Source organism: Eupeodes corollae, chromosome 2 (genome assembly GCF_945859685.1).
Source record: "Eupeodes corollae chromosome 2, idEupCoro1.1, whole genome shotgun sequence".
Lineage (NCBI taxonomy): Eukaryota > Metazoa > Arthropoda > Insecta > Diptera > Syrphidae > Eupeodes > Eupeodes corollae.
In genome coordinates, this window is record NC_079148.1 from 55,951,062 (window position 1) to 55,974,502 (window position 23,441).

Below are 23,441 nucleotides of genomic sequence, written 5' to 3' on the forward strand. Positions count from 1 at the left end.
ATGATAAACAAGTCCGTTATTACGCTACGCATTTAAAGTCTTGCAATAATGAAGTGTCAAAAAGAAAAGAAAAAAGAAAAAATGAAACAAAAATAATTATTTTCGAGATAGGTAGAACATTGTGTGCATATTTTTGAAGTTCCTTTATCTGCTCCTCTGTTGTTTTTTTTTTATTTATTTTGTGTTTCTTTTCTGTTCTTTTTTAACTCACTACATGAACTCATCTCAATTTTAATAGTGAAAATAAAATTAAGTGGAGAGAAGCTCTACTACCACCATTGACATTGAATCTTAAAGTCGTTTAAACCATTCTCTGGTTCTATTTTTTATTCTTGTCATTTTGTAGTTTTCTTATCCACACACTGAAACACTGAGCATACAAAAACAGATGAAATAAATGACAAACTGTTAAATAATGCACAACACACCACATCAGAAAAGTCTTCGTGTAATAAAGAGCGCATCATCAAATGACACTTCAAAACAAAATAGCCGATAACTGGGCATTAAATACATGTGCCGTTTAATCCGCATCTTATACAATTTCGTGAAGTTGCTTGCAATAAGGTAAGCTGCCTTTCTCACCCTCCAAATGCAGTCTAACCTTAATTGTGTTTGGCTGTATACTTCCACTCAAATGTCAAACCAGTTCCCGTTCATTTGACATATGCGTCCCTTTTTCAAATTTTGAATTTCAAACATTTTAATTTTTTAAACTAACAGCAACAGAAGAAGAAGGAGTCCATATTTCAAAGTTGTTCGTCTTAAAATTCGTGTGTTGTTTTTTTTTTGTTTCTGTCTTGTTAAATGCATTTATTGTTATCTGTTATTTTGCAAATTTAATTTATTATCTTGTTTTGTTTGTTTTAATTTATAAATTTCTGTATAATTATGTCGGATAGCGATTGTGTCCGAGTTGCAATTCGCATTCGACCGCTTGTAAAAACTGAAATTGAGCGCGGTTGCCAATCAACAATCGAAAGAATACCCGGTCAGCCTCAATTGACCGTAAATAAAACCGATGGATTTACATTTAATTATGTGTTCGATCCGAATGACTCGCAGGATGTTCTTTATAAGGAATCTGTTTATGAAATGACTGAAAAACTCTTCAAAGGTAAGCATCTGCTGCGGAGCATCCATAAAACGGGCTATGTTTGCAATTAAATCCCTTTACTTATCTTTCTGGTAATGGAAGATATTAGGTAACTTAAACAGAAATTCCCTTTTTTTATTTTAGTGATACGAATAAGAAGTATGACATATTCTACCCTAATTTGTGTTTCTTTAGGGCTTTGAATCCCAAATTCGAAAAGTTTTAGTGATTGAAATTCCAAACAGATGTACCTAGAAACGCATAGGTGACCGTGTCCGAGATGAGGGACTAAGTATGCGAAAATTAAATTTTGAGGCAAACATATTTTTTTTGAATTAAATGCATTCCATGTTATCCCAAGCATTTCTAGGTACCAAAATTCTGAAAAAACATTTTTAACTCAAAACCCGTTTTTGAAAAACTAAGTGCCTCGTTTCGGACACAACTACAATTGAATTATATTTCTAAAACTTAAATCAGATACTGAAACTTTCAAAGCTTAAACGCCTGAGCCTTCTGATTCCTTTATAAGTCATAACACTTGAAACTGTGTTTTTGATTCTTTGGTTTACCACTAATAGGCCGTAAATAAAGTGGAACTTCTTTGACTAACAATATTTTAGGGGGGGGGGGGGAAGGGAATTTATTACTCTTATTTGTTTTCGATCAAAAACTAAAAACTAGATGATTTGATGTCTTTTAGAAGGAAGAGAACATTTTTTTAACCGACTATCCCGAGCTGTTCCGGTTGCTCTAAATTTGTTTTCTTTTAAAATCTTCATTAGGCTATAACTAGTAAAAAAGTTATCGAAATAAATAACATGGTCACTTGGACAGTCAACATTCCTTAGAAGGTCGAGAACCACTCTAGAATTCGAACATGTAGCCATTTTTGCTGCAAAGCATCCAATTTTTGAAACCAAATCTTACAGGCTTTCCTCTTATAAATTGCTTAGAAGAATGTCGACCGAAATACTTCACCATTGATTCGTTTATAGATAAATGCTTATGCATATATCCCCACTTTTGAAACTTTTGGCACAAAAGTTTACTGAGCGGACGGAGTTTTGACATTTTATCGTTCATGTCAAGGGTATTATTATCAGCAAAATGAATGAATCGTTTTATTTCTTGAAATCTGTTCCCGGACATACTGTTTGCAATAATAGGTACATGTGTATCAGCTGCTTGTTTCCAGTACATGAATTCTCTTGCTTCAGAGTGATAGCCCGAAAATAAAAGGATTCCAATAAAAAAATTTAAGTCTTCATCATTGAACGAGAAGCTGTGTTTATTTCTTTGGCCTGCATACAACATTGTTTAATTTACGATAAGTTGCCTTGACTCGACATCAAACAGTTTTTCAAAGACTTGAACTTCGTTGAGGCCAACCAAATCAGAAGCGCAGCTTTGGATTCTAGCCAAATAATTCGTTGTTGGATTTATTCCATCTGTTGACATAATTGACTTTGTCAATAACGGTGGAGCAATTGACTTCCTAAGCTCAGACAATGGAATATCATCTCCGCTGTCAAATTCACCGTCGTCTTGGGCTAACTAAGATCCCACAAAAATCTGAACCTCACCATCTTGTGGTAACTCTATTGTTTAAGTTATCTTCATCGATATCCTCTTCATCCGTAACATAGTCCACCGGTGGAGGAATCATGACGATATCAGCGTTGACTATCTTCGTATTATTATCAATTTCTTCCAGGGCGGAATCGATATTGTGGAAACGCTTTTCATTAAATATTTTTGTAGAAATAGATCTAAAATCCATTTTGGATACTTAAAAGAAGAGTGTATGCATGAACGCACTGTCCTTTTTAAAGTACATCTAACTTAAGCTTTGCTTACCTCCGTATGTTTATACAAAACTATGTGGGGACTAACTTTTAACTGATCTTTATGTTTATTTTTAATAAATTCTGCAGAAACAATCAAGTTATCTCGTTAATTGAATTTTTTGAAAAAACAAACTTTTTTGATGGAAGCGAAACTAAGAATATTTTAAAATGCTTTGCGCAAAAAGACAATGCAACACACGCCTACTTCGATAAAAAAAATTGTTTGAAAAAATTCAAAAATACTCAATAAAGCCGAAAAAGCCTTTAAACAGATATGTAATTCTTATTTCATAGGCTACTTTTATATGCACATAAAGTAACTGCATTTTGCTGTACTCTTAAAAAGACAGTGGGAGAGAATGGGTTAAATAATATTTTTTTTAAATTGCTCCTACCGTCTAAACGGGTGGAGATAGACCCTCCTCCCATAGTGAAAAATGCTTCTTTTTAACTGTTCTATACAGTCCGTCATTAAACTTTGTAGCCTAAGTTATCGTACTCTTGCCCAAATATAAATAAGAATAAATTAAGAATAAAATGAAATAAGATAACTTCAATTTCTACAAAAATAATATCAGTAGCTTGATAGTTATTGCGTTGGATTGCCATGACAGGGGACTGGCTTTAATCTCTGATCAAACTCTTGCATTCGGCATAAAAACTTGAAATTTCACGCACTGAGGATTGGTTCAGATTTGTAAGGCTCAAGGCACTGGTTTGCTACCACTTCTTTCGGCACTAAAAAGTTTAAATTATTTTGATAGTGAAAGCAACTAGGAAAGTAGGATAGGATTAAAAAGAAGATACCAATGCACATTGTAACGAGTGGAAAATATTGAGTCTGGTTCCACATTTTTGTGGTGCGGCTAAGGAAAGAATTCGTATTTTTAACAGTACGTTCGAAATCGAGAAGGGATGCAGCATGCTATTTCGCTAGAGTATTATTTATAACAATAGCGATAAAACAATGATAGTTATGGGACCTTGCGGAGGTATTCAAGAGTTGCAAATGTTCGATGACGATCGCCTATCATTTTAAGAGCCCTTTTTAGAGATCCATTTAAAAGACACAAGAACGTTATTACGGCACCGGCCTAAAAATGAGTTTTGGACCAATATATGCTTTATAAATTGTAGCTAGATCAGAAGGGCTAAAAGATTTCTTGCATCTTTGTAGAAAACCCAAACATTTAAACACTCAACCTAGGCGACGCAGATCAATAATTCCGCCTACCCGAGCTTGACGAAGTGAAGATAACTACTCGTATATCTAAACTGAAGTCAAACAGAGCTGCTGGAGCTGACGGTACGCTGTCGAGCTATTCAAAGCAGCAAGCGATGACTTGGTAGGGAGCATGCACCAACTCATCTGCAAAAAGGAGACCCTCTAAATTGCCAACTACAGAGGCTCAGTCTCCTTAACATTGCATATAAGATCCTCTCTACCGTATTCTGTAAACGTCTGAAAGCGTTCGTCAACAACCTGAAATGTCCTTATCAGTGTGGCTTCAGACCAGGAAAGTCCACTATCGACCAAATATTCACACTATGGCAGATCTTGAAAAAAACCCAGCAACTTAAAATCGATACCCACCATCTCTTTATCGATTTTAAAGCCGCGTATGACAGCATCTATAGGGAAGAGCTCTACTGAGCAATGTCTAATTTTGGCATCCATGTCAAACTTATCCGTTTGTGCAGAATGACAAACGCTGATCTATAAAGGTCGGAAAAGATCTCACCGATGCATTTGATGTCAAAAGCGAAGAAGATGAGTTTAGTGGTCAATGAGAGCAAGACCATGTATATGCTGTCATCAAAAGAGGACATTGAACAACGGCGTCTTGGAAAAAACGTCACCATGGACAGCTATAACTACGAGGTAGTTGAGGACTTTCTCTACCTAGGCACCGCTATAAACACAGACAACGACACCAGCGCTGAAATCAAAGGAATAATAAAAGTTGCAAATCGCTGCTTCTTTGAACTAAGAAGGCAATTGAGAAGTAAAGTCCTCTCTCGAGCATCAAAAATCACCATTTATAAGACACTCAACATACCGGTTCTGATTTATGGCGCTGAGGCCTGGACCCTGACAAAAAATGATGAGAGCTTCTTAGGATGCTTCGAGAGAAAAATTCTTCGGGTGATTTTTGGTCCCGTATGCAAAGATGGAGAATGGAGGAGAAGATATAACGACGAATGACCTAGTTAACAAAATTAAAGTTCAAAGGCTTAAATGGCTAGGTTATGTAGAGCGAGTGGACATCCAGCCCCGAAGGTCTTCGAATCCAATCCCGAGGGACTGTGCAGTAGAGGAAGACCGCGACTCAGGTGGGCACGCAGGTGGGTGAAGACCTTAACCTACTTGGCGTACGAAACTGGAGACAGCTAGCTAGGGACCTGGCTGGAGACGCTTGTTGGTTGAGGCCCAGGTGCGCCCCTGTCTGTAGCGCCACCTTAAGTAAGTTCGGTAATTAAACCGTGGTATCACTATTGGACCTTTTGCTTTCGTTCTTCAAGAATTAAATTGAAAATTAATTAGCTTTTCCATGGCCTTGGAAAGAAGGGACATAAGTGCAATAATTAGAAAGTAATTAAAGAGGGAGGAGACGGGCTAGACAAATGCTGTTTTCCATACTTTCGAAAAGAGACTTGCATAGTAGTAAAGATGAAAAATCTTACGCGGAGGTTTTGTAAATACTGCTTCAGCAGGGATATTATCCCAGCCAGGGGATATCTTCTGAATGCCGAGTTTTTAAGTACTCTAGCAAATGTAAGAATGCGAGGGAAGATTCGTCTCATAAAAACTGCGCTGGAAACAAATTGATTACAAAAGGAGTGTCATTGGAAATGGTGCCTACAACCGACGAGGACGTAGTGTTGCGAAAATTTTGTACAAAAGACTATACATTTTTACCATTCTTTAGGCATTGTAGGATTTGTCCCTTAAAGTTTAATAAGCACAAATGAAATGCCTCGAATATTTTCGCTACAGGCCTTTCTAGCTTGATTAATTTATTCCGATTTTCATAAGATGTTGGTTGGTAAATCAACTCGAATCTAACCATTAGTTTTTTTTTGGGTTTCCTTGATTTTAACCTATTTAAGATAAAATGTTTCGTTACACAAAGAAATAAGTTTGCAACCATATCTGCGCTTTAATTGAAAACAGCATTTGAAGTTAAAGTTCCTGAAGAAGTCATTGAGACCTTCCCAGTTAGTTTTATCATATTAGCCAACGGTTCTCGTAGAGATTTTTACTTTACATGAGAAATTTGTAGATATGACACAATAGTCAAATGATCAATTGTCTATTAAATCCTTAGGTATTTGAAGTCAAAAGATTTCATTGAAAAAATGTAGCCTAAGGTCTTCAATTTGTAAACCGATGGATTTGCATTTAATTATGTGGTATTTGAAGTCAAAAGAGTAGCCTAAAGTCTTCAATTTACTTATTAATACTATGCGTATGGCTTGTAGTATTCTCTTCCAATTACGGACGTACTATGAAGTATAGATATTTGTTCTTTTACCAAACTCCGCGAATGTGAAATGCTTTATCAAGCTCAGTTTTTTCATTTCATTGTTCAAAAAATCAAAACCAATGTACACAGCCAACTCTTTTATAAAACTTCTTTATGCTCGTACTGTGTCTGCCATATTAAAGGTATTACCCCTTGATTGTGTGTTAATTATAAAATATAGGGGTCTTTATATGCTTCCTCCTTACAAATCGAACTATGTTTCTAAATTAATCAATTATCGCCTATTTTCAAAAAGTAGAATCCTACCCTAAACAGTTAAAGACAAATACAATTGAAACAACACCATTTCATAGAGCTCGAATGAATTTTGTTTATTATTTACAATTTTACAGGCTACAATGTTACCATATTAGCTTATGGACAGACTGGATCTGGAAAAACTTATACAATGGGAACGACTTTTGATGGAAATCCAAACGAGAACATGGGCGTGATACCAAGAGCAATGTCTGACATATTTAAAACCATGGACGAGAGAAAAAATCAGTATGATTTTAAAGTTACATGTTCGTTCATGGAATTGTATCAAGAACAATTATTCGACTTGTTATCAACTGCATCTAGAGAACAATCTATTATTGATATGCGTGAAGATCGTAATGGCATAATAATGCCAGGATTGACAGAGCAAAAAGTTACCAGCGCTAAAGAGACAACCGAATGCTTGATGAGGGGCTCTTCAGGTCGGGCTGTTGCTTCGACAGCTATGAACGAACAATCAAGTCGTTCTCATGCTATCTTTACTCTAACAATACAATCAAGTAGTAAAAATGAAGTGTAAGTACATTTTTGACCAATGTCAATATGAAGTGATCCTAATTTTCCTAATTTTGGTTCAGGAAAAATGTTATTTCATCAAAGTTTCATCTAGTCGACTTGGCTGGTTCCGAGCGTTCAAAGAAAACTAAGGCAACAGGTGATCGTTTTAAGGAAGGTGTTAAGATCAATCAGGGTCTTTTGGCTCTTGGCAATGTCATATCGGCCTTAGGAACTAACCAAGGCTCAGGCTATGTTGGTTATCGAGATTCGAAGCTTACAAGATTGCTTCAGGATTCATTGGGAGGTAATTCGGTTACTCTCATGATAGCCTGCGTTAGTCCCGCTGACTACAATGTTGGTGAAACACTAAGCACTCTTCGCTATGCAGATCGTGCCAGAAAGATTAAGAACAAACCAATTGTTAATCAAGATCCACATGCTGCTGAAATAAATCATTTGAAGGGCATTATTCAAAAACTACGTATGGAAATTCTAAATAAAAGTTGTGGTGTCATGAATAGTTCCACCGAGAGTGCCACTTTCGAAGGGTTGAAAAAGGACTCATCTAAGATACCATATAACGATTTGATGGAAAAGTATCGTCAGCTACAGGTTCAATTCCAAAATACTCTCCATGATGTGGCCGATAATGAAATGCGGGCTCATATTGCCGAAGCTGCTTATGATAAACTAAAGATAAAGACTGAGGAAGTAACTCAACAAGTTCTCGAATTGTCTGATCATCTAAACGAAGAAAATTGTCCGCCAGAGTTTGTAGAGCACGTAAAGAAACTGGGAAGTATAAGGAAGCTTATTGAAGATCTTGGCATCGAATTCCAAAAATCACACGATGAAATCGTTGATAATAAGAGAAATCGATCGATTGTACCTTTAGATTCGGACTCTGAGCAGTGTAATGAACAGAGTGAAATGATGCAACAGCATTCTGAGGCATTCACTTCCAAACAAATTGACCTAAATGATCAATTGCGCCGAATCAATCGTGAACTTACCTTGAAAGAGGAACTCCATCAACGCGTGGCTGTTAATTTGACAAAATTCTACACTATCGATGAGAATATCGAAGAAAAGTACAAAGACTGTGAGCATAAGATCAAAGCTTTGGAAGCCGAAAAATCTGATCTAGTTGAAAAACTAAAACACGTCAAGGAAAACGTATCAGCCAAACTTGCCGAAGAGCGACGTAAAAGATTACAAGCTCTCGAACAAGAAATCTCTGATATGAAACGTAAAAATGTTCAACAAGCCAAGCTGCTGAAGGTGCGTGAAAAGGAATCAGAAAAAATCAAAAACCTTCAAAATGATATTCAAGCCATGAAAGAGAGCAAAGTGAAACTTATACGAGCTATGCGGGCAGAGAGCGAGAACTTCCGACAATTTAAGTTGAGTCGAGAGAAAGAGGTGATGCAACTCAAGAACAAAGATCGTAAAATGCAGAACGAAATGGCGCGAAAAGAATCGTTGCACAACAAGCAGAGGAATGTATTGAAACGCAAATGTGAAGAAGCTTTGGCTATTAACAAGAGGTAAGCATACACCATACTAAATATTTTCTCTCCACATATCAAGACTTTATTCTACATTTGTTTGATTAAATTTTTAGATTGAAAGACGCTTTGGAACGCCAAAAAGCCGCTCAATCTCAGCGAAATAAAAACAAAGGAAACTCTGCCACAAGTAAATTAGACCAAGTAACTTCACGAGTGGATGAAGAATTAGACATTATTGCTTCCCTGATCGATGCTGAAAACTCCCTGGAGCAACTAATGGAAGATCGTAGTATCATTTCGAGTCGCATCAATGCTTATTCTGATGCCAATGACACAAACAGCAAGGAAGAACTCGCTGAATTAGAAGAAGCCCTTCAACTTCGAAATGCACAAATATCCGATTTGCAACAGAAAGTTATGTCAACAGACATCGACTCAAGAATCAAAAATATTATGGAGACTATGCAAAGTCTGCCAGAGGCTAGAGCTGTTCTCAAGCATCTCTTCACTGCTTTAATCGATATTCGCAGAGATTTCTCATCCAAATTACAAGAACAAAAAACCGCTCGTGAATTGGCTGAGGAAAAACTTGAACTCAATGAAAAGAAACTTAAACAATTTGTTAAAGAAAAAGAAGAGGAGGTGGTTCGATCAGAAAGTGTTTATGAAGAAAAAATTGCTGTTCTCCTACGGGAGCTGCATAGTGCTTCGCAAAACAACCACGGACAACAGACTCCAGAAATTGAGGAACGTTTAAAGATCCAAGAAGAAACTCTAAATAAATTCGATGAACTTCGAGAAGAACTCAATATGTATCGGGAACTTTGCAATGAACTTGAACACAAAATCGCAAATAAACCCAATAAAACGAAACCAAAAAATATACAGATAATAGTAAATATTTATTTTAAATATATTACAAAAAATATTAATACATTTCATTTTAGGAAGAGTCAATTGATTTAGACGACATAACATCGTCGGATGATAGCTGTTCACAAGATGATCCAGATTGGAAGAAAACACCCCGTTTTAAAAGGCATCGTTCTAGCGTAAGTAATATGTGTTTTGTTTGTGTTTTTTTTTATTCTTGAAGTTTAAAATTCAACCATTTACTTTATGGTGGCTTAAATATGTGTTAACTTATATTTATGGTCATATTTTTATAATCTTCAACATTTTTACTTGTTAAAAAACTTGTAAAACACACTAAAGCCAAATAAGAGAAGTTTGCGAAATTCAAATTGTTGCCACAAAGATTTAACGGACATGTATCAAAAATACTTTAAAGTTTCCCTAACGAAAGCAGAGGGGAAGATTTATTAGATGATCACATTGCAGTTCCAGTTCAAAATCTTCCTCTTGTGTTCAGAATCGGAAAGATCTGGGGTTGTTGATGATCAAATCAAGTTAGATCATAAATGCGACAATATAATCCATAAAAATCACACCCATTTTGTACTTAGGTAGCCATCAGCAGGAACCATTCCTAACGGACAGAAATATAAACTCTTTTTTTTTTAATGGGTACACTCCACCTCATTTCCAATTCTAACTTCCCTTACAATGAAAAAAAAAGTTGGCGTTAGGTACGATACAAGGTCCACGAAGAAAAATTAATTGAAACAAAGGAAGGACGACAGTTGAAATGTGGACATTTGATTGGTAACGTGGTACGACAAAAGAATTGTTAACTTGGCTTCAACATGCTTCAGAAGGAAATTATTATCCAAAGTGCGACGTTATAGTCCGGTCAATTTAGACATTTGACCCACGACAAATTCAGGGGAAGATGAAAATTCTTAAAATTGTTTAAATTATAATTATAAACATTGTCTTAAAAGTCCCAACCGATCCCATGTAAGGAACAAATTTTAGCGGGGTAATAAGGTCCAAAAAATGAGTTTTTCGCGATTTTCTTGAAAACGGTAAGTTTTATCGCAAAATTACCCCAGACATAATTTGTAGATCAGGGAATTTCCTATTCTTCTTCTTCTTCTTCTTCTTCTTCTTCTTCTTCTTCTTCTTCTTCTTCTTCTTCTTCTTCTTCTTCTTCTTCTTCTTCATCCTGACTATAGGTGAATTGTGTTAAAAGTGAAGCATCACATGTTTCTTCGTCAGTATTAAATGAATCCTCTGTTGTTGGTGATTCTACATTAAAACAAGACTGGCCTTGACAATTCGTACAAGCCAGAGAACAAAACAGCCCAACTTTTTTGCAACCACATTTAGCATTGCATCCTTTTTTACAGTTACAAAAGATTGTGTTGAGCAATTTTTCCGGCGCAGGTTGAAGCAAAGTCTGAATTGGTTCTAATATATTATCGACCAACTTCCAACCCCAATCTGTTGGGTTTAGTTGTTAACCAAGCCACACTTGAACTTGGTAGTATACCCGAAGAAGATGTTGATGAGCAGAGACTGAGGTTGGAGGAAGACAAGCTAATTGTACTTGTTTCTTATTTCGAGTATTTTTGACAAAAGATGCATATCGAAACTTGTCTAAGCAGGTAGTTTTTTTTGGAGCTCCGTACATACGAAGAAGAAAGTGAATTCCGTTGGTAATAACTTCTTCTGGAGTTGAATTACATTTTTTAAAACTTCAGCAGTTGCAAGTAAGTCTTGCTTTTCAAACATTTTGAATACAGTTGTTTTACCCCTCCTGTAAAATGCAGATGTCGTATCACAGCCAGTTATGGCGTGTAAAAATAGTATGTGATTTCGACACTTTGCAAAAGTCGACAAACTTTTTGATGAATAAAACTCTGATTGATTTTGAGATATTCCTGGTTTTAAGAAGAAAATAATTTTTTCAGCTGGACTTCGAGCAGTGAGTAACACGAGTAAATCTACATCTTCACCCACAATAATCGTTATATTTGTCATGTTAACTTGTTCTATTGCTGTTTCGATATTCAGTACATCGGCGTCGTTATGAGCTTGTTTAACCAGTATATTCTCAGCAGTAAACTTTTCTTTTAACATTGAAATAAATCGAGACTTGTTGTGAGTATTTGCCAAAAATTTCTGTTGACTAGTAGAAACTGTCATAAATTCATCAAATAAAATGTCGGAAGATGAAGATGTTGCCAAAGTTCGACGACGCTGTTCTGCTGCTTTAATATTTGTCGTGCAATCATTATAGCCATCAAATACGACAGTAGCTCTGGGACCAAAATGTCGACGTACATACTGAACGTACTTATCAAAAATAACACTGAATGTTTCTTCAGTATCCCAAACAACACGGTGCAGTAAATATCCACCATCAATAATGTACGTCGCATTATCGTTGTTAATATTATTTTATGTATTGAGTATTTAGACAAAACAGGTATACGACCGTAGCCACGCACACAACTGAACAGAGAGACAGATGTTGCCTCAAGGTTACACTATTGTATGTATTAAGATATCGAGTTTCATTATACCTGATATTCTCAGAATAATACTCATGAGTATTTTATGTTTTAAATGTAACTTAAAATCACCGACAGAAACATATTCTTACTTACATTACAGCTACAGAAAGTATATGGGTGAGGTACTTAGGCATATTATGACGCTCGCAATTTTTTGCATCGTTATATCTCAGAAGCGGTGGCTTTTAGGGAAAAAATTATTGATACCTTTTTTATAGGAAATTCCCTGATCTACAAATTATGTCTGGGGTAATTTTGCGATAAAACTCATTTTTTGGACCTTATTACCCCGCTAAAATTTTTTCCTTACATGGGATCGGTTGAGACTTTTAAGACAATGTTTATAATTATAATTTAAACAATTTTAAGAATTTTCAGCTTCCCCTGAATTTGTCGTGGGTTTACTGATTTTTTGGTCTAATTTGACCGGACTAGTTACAACCAAAATTAAAACACTTGTCAAAATATGAAATGACAAAAAATCGGCACATGGGAAGATTGGATATGTTGCATGCTCTACTTGGACACTACAGGATACAAATTAGAACTAAAACATTTTACCATCGCATATTCTTTCACATGCTTGATATAAAAAAAGTGCGTAGGTGTTTCCTAGTGGGACATAGGGCCTCAGCTACTTCTACGCGCGATGTGTTTGAGCTCCCTCCATCTCTTCCCCAATCACGACGATACTCGTACCATTAGTTGTTCATTGGTTATAAGATGGGCTAGTTGTTTCGTGGAAACCTATTAATGAATGTCTGTAGTTTCCTGATATCGTTGCTATTATTTTCCAGGCCCTGCAAACGTATAACAGCACTGATTCGACTTTTGAGCTCAATAGTCAAAAATTTGTCTTCAAGCTGAAAGAGTCTTTCCCCAAACATTGGACAACATGCCTTAGATTTCTTGTTCGGCTTCGCCTTCGGTAGAGACTATACTTTTAAGATACTGAAAGCTCACTACTGTATAGGGTTGCTGCGCAAGCTGACCAGTGAGGATGAATGGGAGGTTCCGAATCTGGGCAACTTAGTTTTTCCTATGTCGATTTTCAGCCCAACGATTTCTGCATCTCTCTTCACCCTAGTTGCCATTTCAAAGAGATCTGTTATCCTGTGTGATAGCAATAATACATGCTTGGTATAGTGCATGGCTTTTGTATAGACAGAATCTTGATAGCTCTGAACCATGAAAGCTTTTAGCTTATTTTAAGTACGATTTAGCTGTAGACTTATGTCACGTCAACCAATCAATTGTAAGCGTGGAGATCACCAATTTTTTTCCGACCGAGTTACAAGTTACCTCTCTCGACGTTCTCTGCCGCCAACACAATCTATCGAAATCCAGTGGCAACATTCCCAAGGTGCAATCAGAAAAGCCGCCTCTGATGTGCTGGGTTTCAAGAAACCACCAACAAGGAACCCATGGTTTGATGAGGAATGTCGGCTGCATAAGAGGACGAAAGCTGCTCATGAGCTCTATGAGCAGAAGAGGCGAGAGGAACACCGACTACTCAGAAGGAAAAAGAAAGGGCATGAGAAGCGTACGGTCGAAGATGTTAAGAGGTTCAAAAGCAGGAATGAAGTTCGAAAGTTTTATAAACAGGTGAAACGAAATTCACAAGAACATAAACCTAGAACCGAAGGCTGCAAAGACGAAAGTGCAAACATCATAGTGGAACCGCAGTCAATCCTTAGGACATGGAAGGACCACTTCTGCAGACTGTATAACGGCGACGACGAACCGAGATCCGCTGTCAGGCAGGATGATCCATTCAACATAGACGACGAAAGCCAACAATCCCTTCCTTTCGACTTAGGAGAAGTAAAGATTGCGATATCTAAGCTGAAGTCTAATAAAACCGCTGGTGCGGATGGCTTCAATGCCGAGCTCCTTATAGCAGCTGGAGATAAGTTGGGTAGGAGCATGCACCAACTTATCTGTAAGATATGTTCGGAAGAAAGCATGCCCGATGAATGGAACCTCAATATTGTTTGCCAGATCCTGAAACAAGGAGACCCTCTAAACTGCACCAACTATAGAGGTATAAGCCTACTTAACATCGCCTATAAAATCTTCTTTGCCGTAATATGTGAACATCTAAAGCCCATCGTCAACAACCTCATAGGTACTTATCAGTGTCTTTTTAGACCGGGAAATTCAGTCGAACAAATATTTACATTACGGCAGATCCTGGAAAAAACCCAAGAACACCAAATCGACACCCACCATCTTTTCATCGATTTCAAGGCCGCATATGAAAGCATCTACAGGGACAAGCTGTATAGAGCCATGTCTAGTTTTGGCATCCCTGCCAAACTCGTCCTTGTTTGAGAACTCACACTGCTCCATTAAGGTTGGAAACAACTTAACAGAACCTTTCGATGTTTTAGACAAGGTGAACAGCGCATCACCTTGTGATTTTTTTTAACATCGTGCTTGAAAGAATAGTGCAGAGCTCACATGTCAACATTAGAGGCACTATCTTTCAAAAGTCTGTCCAATTACTAGCATATGCTGATGACATTGACATAATCGGAAGAACTCAGCGTGATGTCAATGGGGCTTTGTGAGTATTGAGGCAGAGGCGGAAAAAATGGGTTTAAAGGTTAATGAGGGCAAAACTGTCGTCAAGAAAGGACATAGAACACTGACGTCTTGGTCAAAACGTCACACTCGACAGACGTAACTTGGTCGTAGTCAAGGACTTCGTCTACCTTGGCTCCGCTGTAAACGCAGAAAACAACAACAGCGCTGAGATTAAACGCAGCATAACTCTTGCTAACCGCTGTTTCTTTGGGCTAAGAAAGCAATTGAATGGTAAAGTCCTCTCTCAGGGGACCAAATTGTAGCCAGAAGGGTAAAGGTCCAACGACTAAGATCGCTGGGTCACGTAGAGCGCATGAAAACCAATGCTCCGGCCCGGAAAGTCTTGGAATCTACACCCACAAGACAGCGCAGTAGAGGAAGACTGCGGATCAGTTGGCGCGCACAAGTGGAAAGTGACCTCACCAAACTTGGAGCGCGAAACTGGAGACATCTAGCTAAACAGGACTGTAGCCTTGCCTTACGTTAGTAAGTAAGCGTGTACTACCCTCCAGTTTTATGTAAAGCAGTATCAAACTAAAGAAATCAATATCTCATTTTGCAATGTTACCCAGCATGGAAAATAAACTAGAACGCTTGCCTCTTGTCAGCCTTGCAAGACACCCTTACGCAATGGAAGATCTATTGTAGTGTTCCGAAAGTGCAAATCAAACCTCTTTCAAAATTAAAAGTGTTAATTTGTTCGTTTTCTTCATACGGAGCCATCTATGATCCAACAAAGATATTAAAATTATTTTTAATAAATTTAAAGAAAATTAATTAAATTTGAAATTAATCCCATACACTAAATTGTTTTTAAAATTGTTCTTTTCTCAATATAGAAAAATTCCTAAATTCGACAAAGAACCATCCACAAGATTTTTTATATCTTGTTATAATTCAATTCTTGAAATATTTAAACGCTTTTTTGTGTGAATCATAATAAAATAATATTACATTAAAAACACTCTATAATCTTATCACATTGTGTGCTTAAAATTACTTTTTAAAATAAGTCTGAATCCCAAACGCTAAAAGCAACAAATCCAATAACCATAAGCTTAACATTTATTTCATGATTTTTATTTTAGAGAGAGAAATCACTTAATGAGAGTTCGTTGAAACAAAATGGTGGTGTAAAACGCTCTTCGGATGGAGTAATTAAATGCCGATGTAAGACAGGTTGTTCCACAAAACGTTGTCGTTGTAGAATAAATGACACACAATGTTCATCCAACTGTAAATGCAGTCCTATTTGTTCAAATCAAAAATCAAAGAACTCCACCGATGATGATTCTCCTGATGAAAAGGAGAACAAACAATCCGAGCCAATTAATAATGATTTATCTGAGACAATTACTTTAAGTAAACCGACTGATAGTACTTTTCAAACCCCCAAGATTTCTCGGTAAGTTAATGTTTTTAATGATTTTATTCTTATTCTTATTTGTTTGTTTTTGTTTATAGCTTATCTGAACTGACCTTTAATGTTCCATCAGCGAAAAAGAAATTTTTCAATTAATATAAAATATTGCATTTAAAGAAAGTGTGCAAACAATTATAATAATTTAAATAAACTTAACTTTATAATTAACTTTACTTCTTAAATACTTTAAAAAAATACAATACATACATAACGTAAATTATATTTTTTTTGTATAACATCAAAACGTTTTCGTGGATCAAGAATACAGAATTAAAACACAAAAACTTTATCTCCCATATCAAGGATTGCAATTTATATTCAAGAGGTGTACATAGCTGTTTGTAAGTATTTCAAATGTATAGACACAAATTTAAGCAAAAATGCAAACATTTAAAAAAATCGCAAATAGTTACCTTGAAAACAGTTACAATACCGATTTCAACAACGTTGCAAAGTTATTTTTGTATTTAAATTCAAATTATCGCAATGAAGACAGAATGTTCGTTACCGATTGTTGTGTACCTAAAGTGGTTGCATTTCATTTAAAACTTTTATTTTTGGAGACTATTCAGAATCTTTTTGTTGTCATAATATAAAATGCAAATGAATACAAACTAAAGTTGAGCTAAAATTATTAAAAAAAAGTTTGTGGTTTAACAGCGTTATTCTGGTTAAATCAAGTATTCAAATTCTCTATTTTGCTATCCACAAGATCGCTCCAATATCGCGAAGTGTGGTCTTAAATCCGGCAATTCTTTTTTTCCGATTTGGTGAAAGTCACAGCTTCCGCTGGATTATGCTCAGTTTATTTTCTTATTTCATAATGGAAAGATACTGTTTGCAAATCGTGTAAACAAAGTCAAACCACACGCCTATAAAAACACCCTTTAAAAAACAGATTCTTAGAATTATTTATTGCGAAACGAATTCTTTGGAGTCACTGGATTCGTATTGCTTTTCGTTTGCCATTGTCCTGGAAACGTTTATTCAAGGATGAAAAGAAAAATGTGTACCTTTTGTTTCTCACATATTTCTTACCCTATTTGAATTTTGCATTTGTTCCGCGAGGAATTCGGAAAAACATTCATCTGTCAAGTTTATAAACAAACCATCTTGTGAACTAAAACAGATCAATGGTAAGGAGTTACTTCAAAAAACTAATGAAAGATGAAAAAAGCCTTGAAACCTGTGCCACGGCTAGGAAATTAAGAACCAAATTCGACAAAACTAGATCCCTAGAACGGCTAGAGCAAGACGATGCATAGAAAAGATATCATAGATTTATAAGTTCAATACTTCAGGGTATCCCAATGGATCTACATTGATCTAAGTGTGGCGATAATCAACCAGTAGCCCATTTACCTAACCTTAACTTGTAAAACTTCAACGCATTTTAGTGGGGGAGTTAAAAAACATGTCGAAGAAAAATTCCAAACAGCTATTGGAAAAAATCCGAATTAAATTAAAATATATTTCGAATTGTTTAAACTCGGAGAATTCTTCGATCGAACGGATAGCTCTCTGGGTCAGAGAATAATTATAAGAGTTCGCTTTCAAAAGGTAGAAAATTTAAGTTAACCCTAGGAAATTTTTTTGAAATATTCATGTGAATCGACATAATCATTTAAAGTGGATAGCAAAATAGGTTAGGAGGTAACAGGCCCTCTGTTTAAAATTGAATACTTTTTTCAAAAAGTTTGTATTCATGACAAAACTAAAGGTTTATTAATATTTTCTGAGGTCAATGCAATTACCATAACTGGACACAGGGTTTCTTATCACAACCAATCACTCGACATAGCTCATTACAGCAGACAATTCATCTTAATGTATGATTGTTCACTGTAAATGTTTGTTTTCACGATGAGTTCTCGGAGGTGATGAACTACCCCGTGTGTTGTAATGAGCTATGATATGATGGGTTATGCCCAATCCTTGTTTTTTAGATGTTTTTTGTCTTAACTTTTCAAATGATACAATGATTATTATTGCATCAATGAGAAAAATTAAAGTATTTCTTCTTGTATAGGCTTCAAAAGAAACCCAGTAAATGCCACCAATATGTGAAGAGAACCCTCAACTTTATATTGTCGATTGAAATAAAATTTACTAGTTCTACACAAGGTGGTTATTGTTTGTGCATATTCGACGTCTTTCATCAAAGATCATTCCCTTTCAAGAAATTTAAAAAACAAATCTCGAGTAAGTTCTTTTAGTAGTAGATAAGTTTTGTGTATTTAGCAACCTTATGTACTGATACCATTTTTTGAAACTAACCACATCTTCATTTTTATTTTATCATAAACAAATATTTATTTTAATGTGAATTTAAACAATATTCCTTAAACCATTTCAATAACAATATAAATCAACAATCATTTGGTAACACCTTTCCTAAACCAATGGACATTGGTATGAGACTCCATCCTTGCAGCAATATTCCTTTCCAGCGGCTATATTGGTATTGATCCAAGTGTCTTTGCAGTTCTTGATAAAGAGGAATGCGCGTTGCTTGTGAATATCTCTGCCAAGTGTTGCACACAACACTGTTGCAGAATTAGGAAGATGAGCAACAATCTTTGAAATACAAACATTAATATAAAAGAAAAACAAACCATTTAAACAAAAATTTAACTCACAGATTCTAAGCATTTAGTTTGGCATTGCTTCTGTCCAATAACGTTGCAAGGGAATACTTTGTTGACTTCTTGAATCATAGCTGGATCTCCTTTAGGTTGTTCATCGGAACCCTTAACAAATTGATTTGTCAAAAAGACACCACATGTGCATGGAGTTGTTGTATTGGCAGGTTTGACTTCGGAAGGCAATGAATTTGGTTTGCTTGTGGTCGTTTCAACTTTGTCCTTTGGTTTTTTTACTGTTGAACATTGCACAAGAACAAGACATGTTGCCAAAATGAATAATCCTCTCAAGAAAACTAAAACAACAAATTAAGAAAAACAAATATAAACAGAATTAAAATTTGAATTACTATATTTTGTTACACCCTCACCCATTATGAATTTTTAGTTTGATGTAAATCAGTGCAAATGAATAACTATGCCATTAACCATTTTTGTTTGTGCTTTTAAACATTTCATTTTTTCACATAGCTTCTGATGGAATTGACATCACTTTTTGCTGATCAATGGGGAGGTAGACATAAACAATCAAATATCCGCTTCTTTTGCATTTTTCTGTTTTCCCTACCTTCAGGCAACCTTGAGTTGTTACTTGCATTTCCAAGTGAGGTATTAAGGTGACAAATTTGGTCAAGTCGAATGTTAAAATGCAACTTAAGCAACAAATATAACAACAACCTAGGTCAGCGACTGAGTTGATACAAATTGTAAAGAAAAAAAAGAAAACAATAACAATGAACTAGAGACAGAAAATTCGTTTCCTTATTATTTATTTAGAGATAATTAACATTTTTTATGAAATTTAAAAGAATAATACAATTTGTAAAATTGGGTCATCAGCGATAGCAAATATTTAAAGTATTTAATAAAAGACTGAGGCATACAATCAAAGTAAATGCTTTAAAACTATTAATTAAAATATGCATTAGTATTTTCAAGCTTCTATTAAGTTAATAATTTTATAGTAAATACTTGTGAATGTTCAAAAGCAAAAAAATTGCATTTTTAACTAATTTAAAAGCAATCTATCTACTTAATGTTTTTTCTCCTAAAGTGCCCACAAGTTACAATTCAAGAATACCAACGTTTTGAAAGAGAAAATGTTGAGTTGTAAAGCACAAATTGTTAAAAAAAATGTGACCAAGGAGTTATAAGGTTAGGTTCTCAAACTCTAAAATAAGGGAATGAAGAATTTCTTTTAAAGATGAGCATTGTTTTAAAATATGTTGGAAATCCGAGGTTTTCATTTAGTTAGGCTAGGTTAGGTTAAAATGGCTGTCTATGATGGAATCGAACACACTTAGGCCAGTTTAATGGCCCAATGTGATACCAGATGAATCTGGAAGCTTCCTCCTAAACTCAATAGAACCAGTTTGAGTCCCTTAAGGAGAGGCTGAGTATGCTGATATGATTTAGATCGTTTAGATCTACCAATCATGTACATAGAAGGTGAAGAACTGTTTCCTCCTCTTCCTCGTCCATACAGCTTCTGCAAAAGTCAATTGTCATCACGCCTAGCCTAGGTGAATATTAAACTGTTGTGCCATCTGTATTAGAGACGATCGACAGTAATGGGCTGTTATAGACTTTGTAAAGACAGAATACAAAGATTTGATAGCGGCCTGACTATATGAGAAGATACGGATATCAGATGTTGATATCACGTTTTCTTTAAGCCAGGACACGACTTCTTTTATCGCCAAAAGGTCCGCTTGGAACACGCTACAATGATTAGGAAGGCGAAATGACAGACTTAATTTCAGTCGTTCAGAGTACACATCTCCACCAACACCTTTTTCTAAGAATTACGTAGTGGCCAATGTTGTTGTTAGTCCACAGCAACGAAGCTTTGAGGCGAATAGCATAGCTTACAGCTGCAAGCAATTTGTTTGCTATATACATACATATCATACATCAAAAGGTGTTAGGTAGAGTAAGGTGTCCAGTGTCGAAAACACAAACTTTCATCAGAATTTTGAATTTTCGTTTTTACAAACAAATTATTCGATTTAAAGGTTTATAACAATTTCAAATCACTTTAAATTATCTTTTTTTATTTATTTATTTACAAGCGATTGGCTTAACAGATGCAACTACAAATTTTTGTACTTATTTATTTAAAATATAAACTTATACAATTATTCAATTTTAAATTTATCTCGAGATAAATGAAAATCAAAAATAACACATACTTCATTGAACGAGGAAAGTGCTAGTGATATTGGTTCATTTTTCCATCATTTGTTCTATGCAGTTTTTCAAAAAGGAAACAACTTTTTCTTAACTGTCTAGATGGTACATAAATGGAAATCTCAGAAAAAAACGGAATTTTTTTATGATAGCAAAGTATATCTCTCACAAACATTACATCATGAATTTTTTTTCTAGATTCTAGGGATTTTATCCCGAGCAATTGGCACCTAGCTTTATAGTCTGGACTAAAATTCCAACGCATTTTACGAAACACAAATATAGTAAACCGCCTTTGGACCTGTTCAATTCTATCAGAATGAACTCTATAGCATGGGTTCCAAATCACATCAGCATATTCGATTGTTGACCTAACTAGTGAGGTATAAAGGGTTAGTAAAACATAAGGATCCGTAAAATCCTTACTATTCCTTTTAATGAAACCAACTAGGGTGTTCGCCTTAGCCACAATGAAATCTATATGCTTTTTTGGAGACAAAGTATTATCAAAACTAACGCCTAGATCTTCGATATTGTTAACTTTAGACAAAAGATTCGATTCGATATAGCTTTGCATTTTCCAATATTAAGTTTCAAACTGTTCAAAGAACACCATGTAGAAATATGGTCCAAATCTTGTTGAACTCTCACACAATCATCAATGGTTTTAATTTTAAAGTACAATTTTAAATCACCAGGACATAGTAGATAATTACAATTTTGTATTATGTCAACTATATCATTAATATATATTAGGAAAAGTAAAGGGCCAAGATGACTCCCTTGCGGAACGCCGGAGAAACATTTTATACTTCTCGAAACTTTGTGGTCAATAATTACTCGTTGAGTTCTGGTTTCTAAATACGAAGAGATCCATTGAAGCATCTCAAAATGAAAACCAAAATATTGAAGTTTTTTCAGTAAAATAATGTGATCTACCGAATCAAAAGCTTTACTAAAGTCGGTGTAAATAGCATCTACTTCACATTTATTCTCCATTGCATTTAGGACATATGAAGAGAACAGTATATGCCAACGATTTTAGATAATTTTGTAGTATTAAGAAACTAGTTTAAGGGTACTAGAAAAACTAAATTGTATGCATACCAAACTAAGTAAATTCTTGAAATCTTGGCTTTTTCTACATTTGTTAGTATTTACTTAAATTTTTTACAAGTAGCCAGTGATTACTTTTCATGCAAATACAACATTATCTTCTCATAAAGAAATTATTTAATTTTATCAACATATCACGCAAATTTAATCTTACGGTTCAAAATTATTAAATTATATATAATTCGAACACCCATCATTTTAAGCGTAGAAACATTGCTTTCAACATTTTTCAGTGAACATCGAATTGAATACAAAACCTTAAAATTCCAAAAAGAGTCTGTTTTTCAAGTGTTTTTTTTTTAATTGTATTATTTCGATTTACGAATTTAACAGTCAAATTATAGAAACAAAATCTGGAAAACATATAGCGTATAATTTATATTAATAATTGGAATAATTTATGGGCTTTTAAACCAACATGGTAATTGTTCAAGGAGTAAATTTTGACCGTTTTTCTGAAGGTTATTTAAATGAAAGAAAAGATTAATCGTTGTTAAATAAAGTTTGTCTATTTATTGATCACACATTATGAGTTGGATTCTCCACGTATTTTATGTATTGGATTTGTTAGCTTTCTTTTAGTTCATGTATTATAGAGAAGAAGCGGTTTAGAATTCTTTGAGTAATGAGTCCCGCCAAATTAAAAAAATGCAGTTATGAGTAAAACGCATTTGAAATTATACAAATTTTAATTTGGAGTATTTATGCAGTCAAGAAGAAGCACTTATACTTACTTAAGGTGGCGCTACAGTCCTGTGTGAACTAGGGCCTCACCCAACAAACTTCTCCATCTAGCTCGGTCCCTAGCTAGATGTCTTCAGTTTCGCGCTCCAAGTTGGGTGAGGTCACCTTACACTTGTGTGCGCCAACTGATCCGCGGTCTTCCTCTACTGCACTGTGGGTGCGGATTCGAAGACTTTCGGGACCAGAGCATTGGTTTAAATGCGCTCTACGTGACCCAGCCATTTTAGTCGTTGGACTTTTACCCTTCTGGCTAAGTCTACGTCGCTGTACAGCCCGTACAGCTCGTCTTTCCATCTTCTCCTCCACTCCCCTTCGATGCATACGAGACCGTGGATCACACGAAGAACTTTTCTCTCGAAGCGACCCAAGGTGCTTTCATCGCTTTTTGTCATGGTCCATGCTTCTGCACCGTATAGAAGGACGGGGATGATAAGGGTTTTATATAGCAACACTTTGGTCCCTCGAGAGAGGACTTTACCACTCAATTGCTTTCTTAGTCCAAAGAAACAGCGGTTAGCAGGAGCGCTGGTGTTGTTTTCTGCGTTTACAGC

General features: G+C 35.5%; 2 protein-coding genes across 2 annotated transcripts; one reads left to right on the top strand and one right to left on the bottom strand.

Annotated features, from left to right (window-relative positions):
- Positions 1 to 733: 733 nt before the first annotated feature.
- Positions 734 to 16,487, top strand: LOC129948406 (chromosome-associated kinesin KIF4). Its single transcript, XM_056059403.1, has 7 exons — positions 734 to 1,117; positions 6,827 to 7,271; positions 7,334 to 8,800; positions 8,878 to 9,658; positions 9,712 to 9,816; positions 15,864 to 16,180; positions 16,240 to 16,487. The coding sequence occupies exons 1-7, from the start codon at positions 892 to 894 to the stop codon at positions 16,292 to 16,294; spliced, it is 3,396 nt and encodes a 1,131-aa protein (XP_055915378.1). The 5' UTR covers positions 734 to 891; the 3' UTR covers positions 16,295 to 16,487.
- A 1,979-nt stretch (positions 16,488 to 18,466) lies between these two features.
- On the bottom strand, positions 18,467 to 19,305 carry LOC129948076 (follicle cell protein 3C-1). Its single transcript, XM_056058897.1, has 3 exons — positions 19,212 to 19,305; positions 18,838 to 19,136; positions 18,467 to 18,775 (listed from the first exon to the last, which is right to left on the bottom strand). The coding sequence occupies exons 1-3, from the start codon at positions 19,213 to 19,215 to the stop codon at positions 18,593 to 18,595; spliced, it is 486 nt and encodes a 161-aa protein (XP_055914872.1). The 5' UTR covers positions 19,216 to 19,305; the 3' UTR covers positions 18,467 to 18,592.
- Positions 19,306 to 23,441: the final 4,136 nt, after the last annotated feature.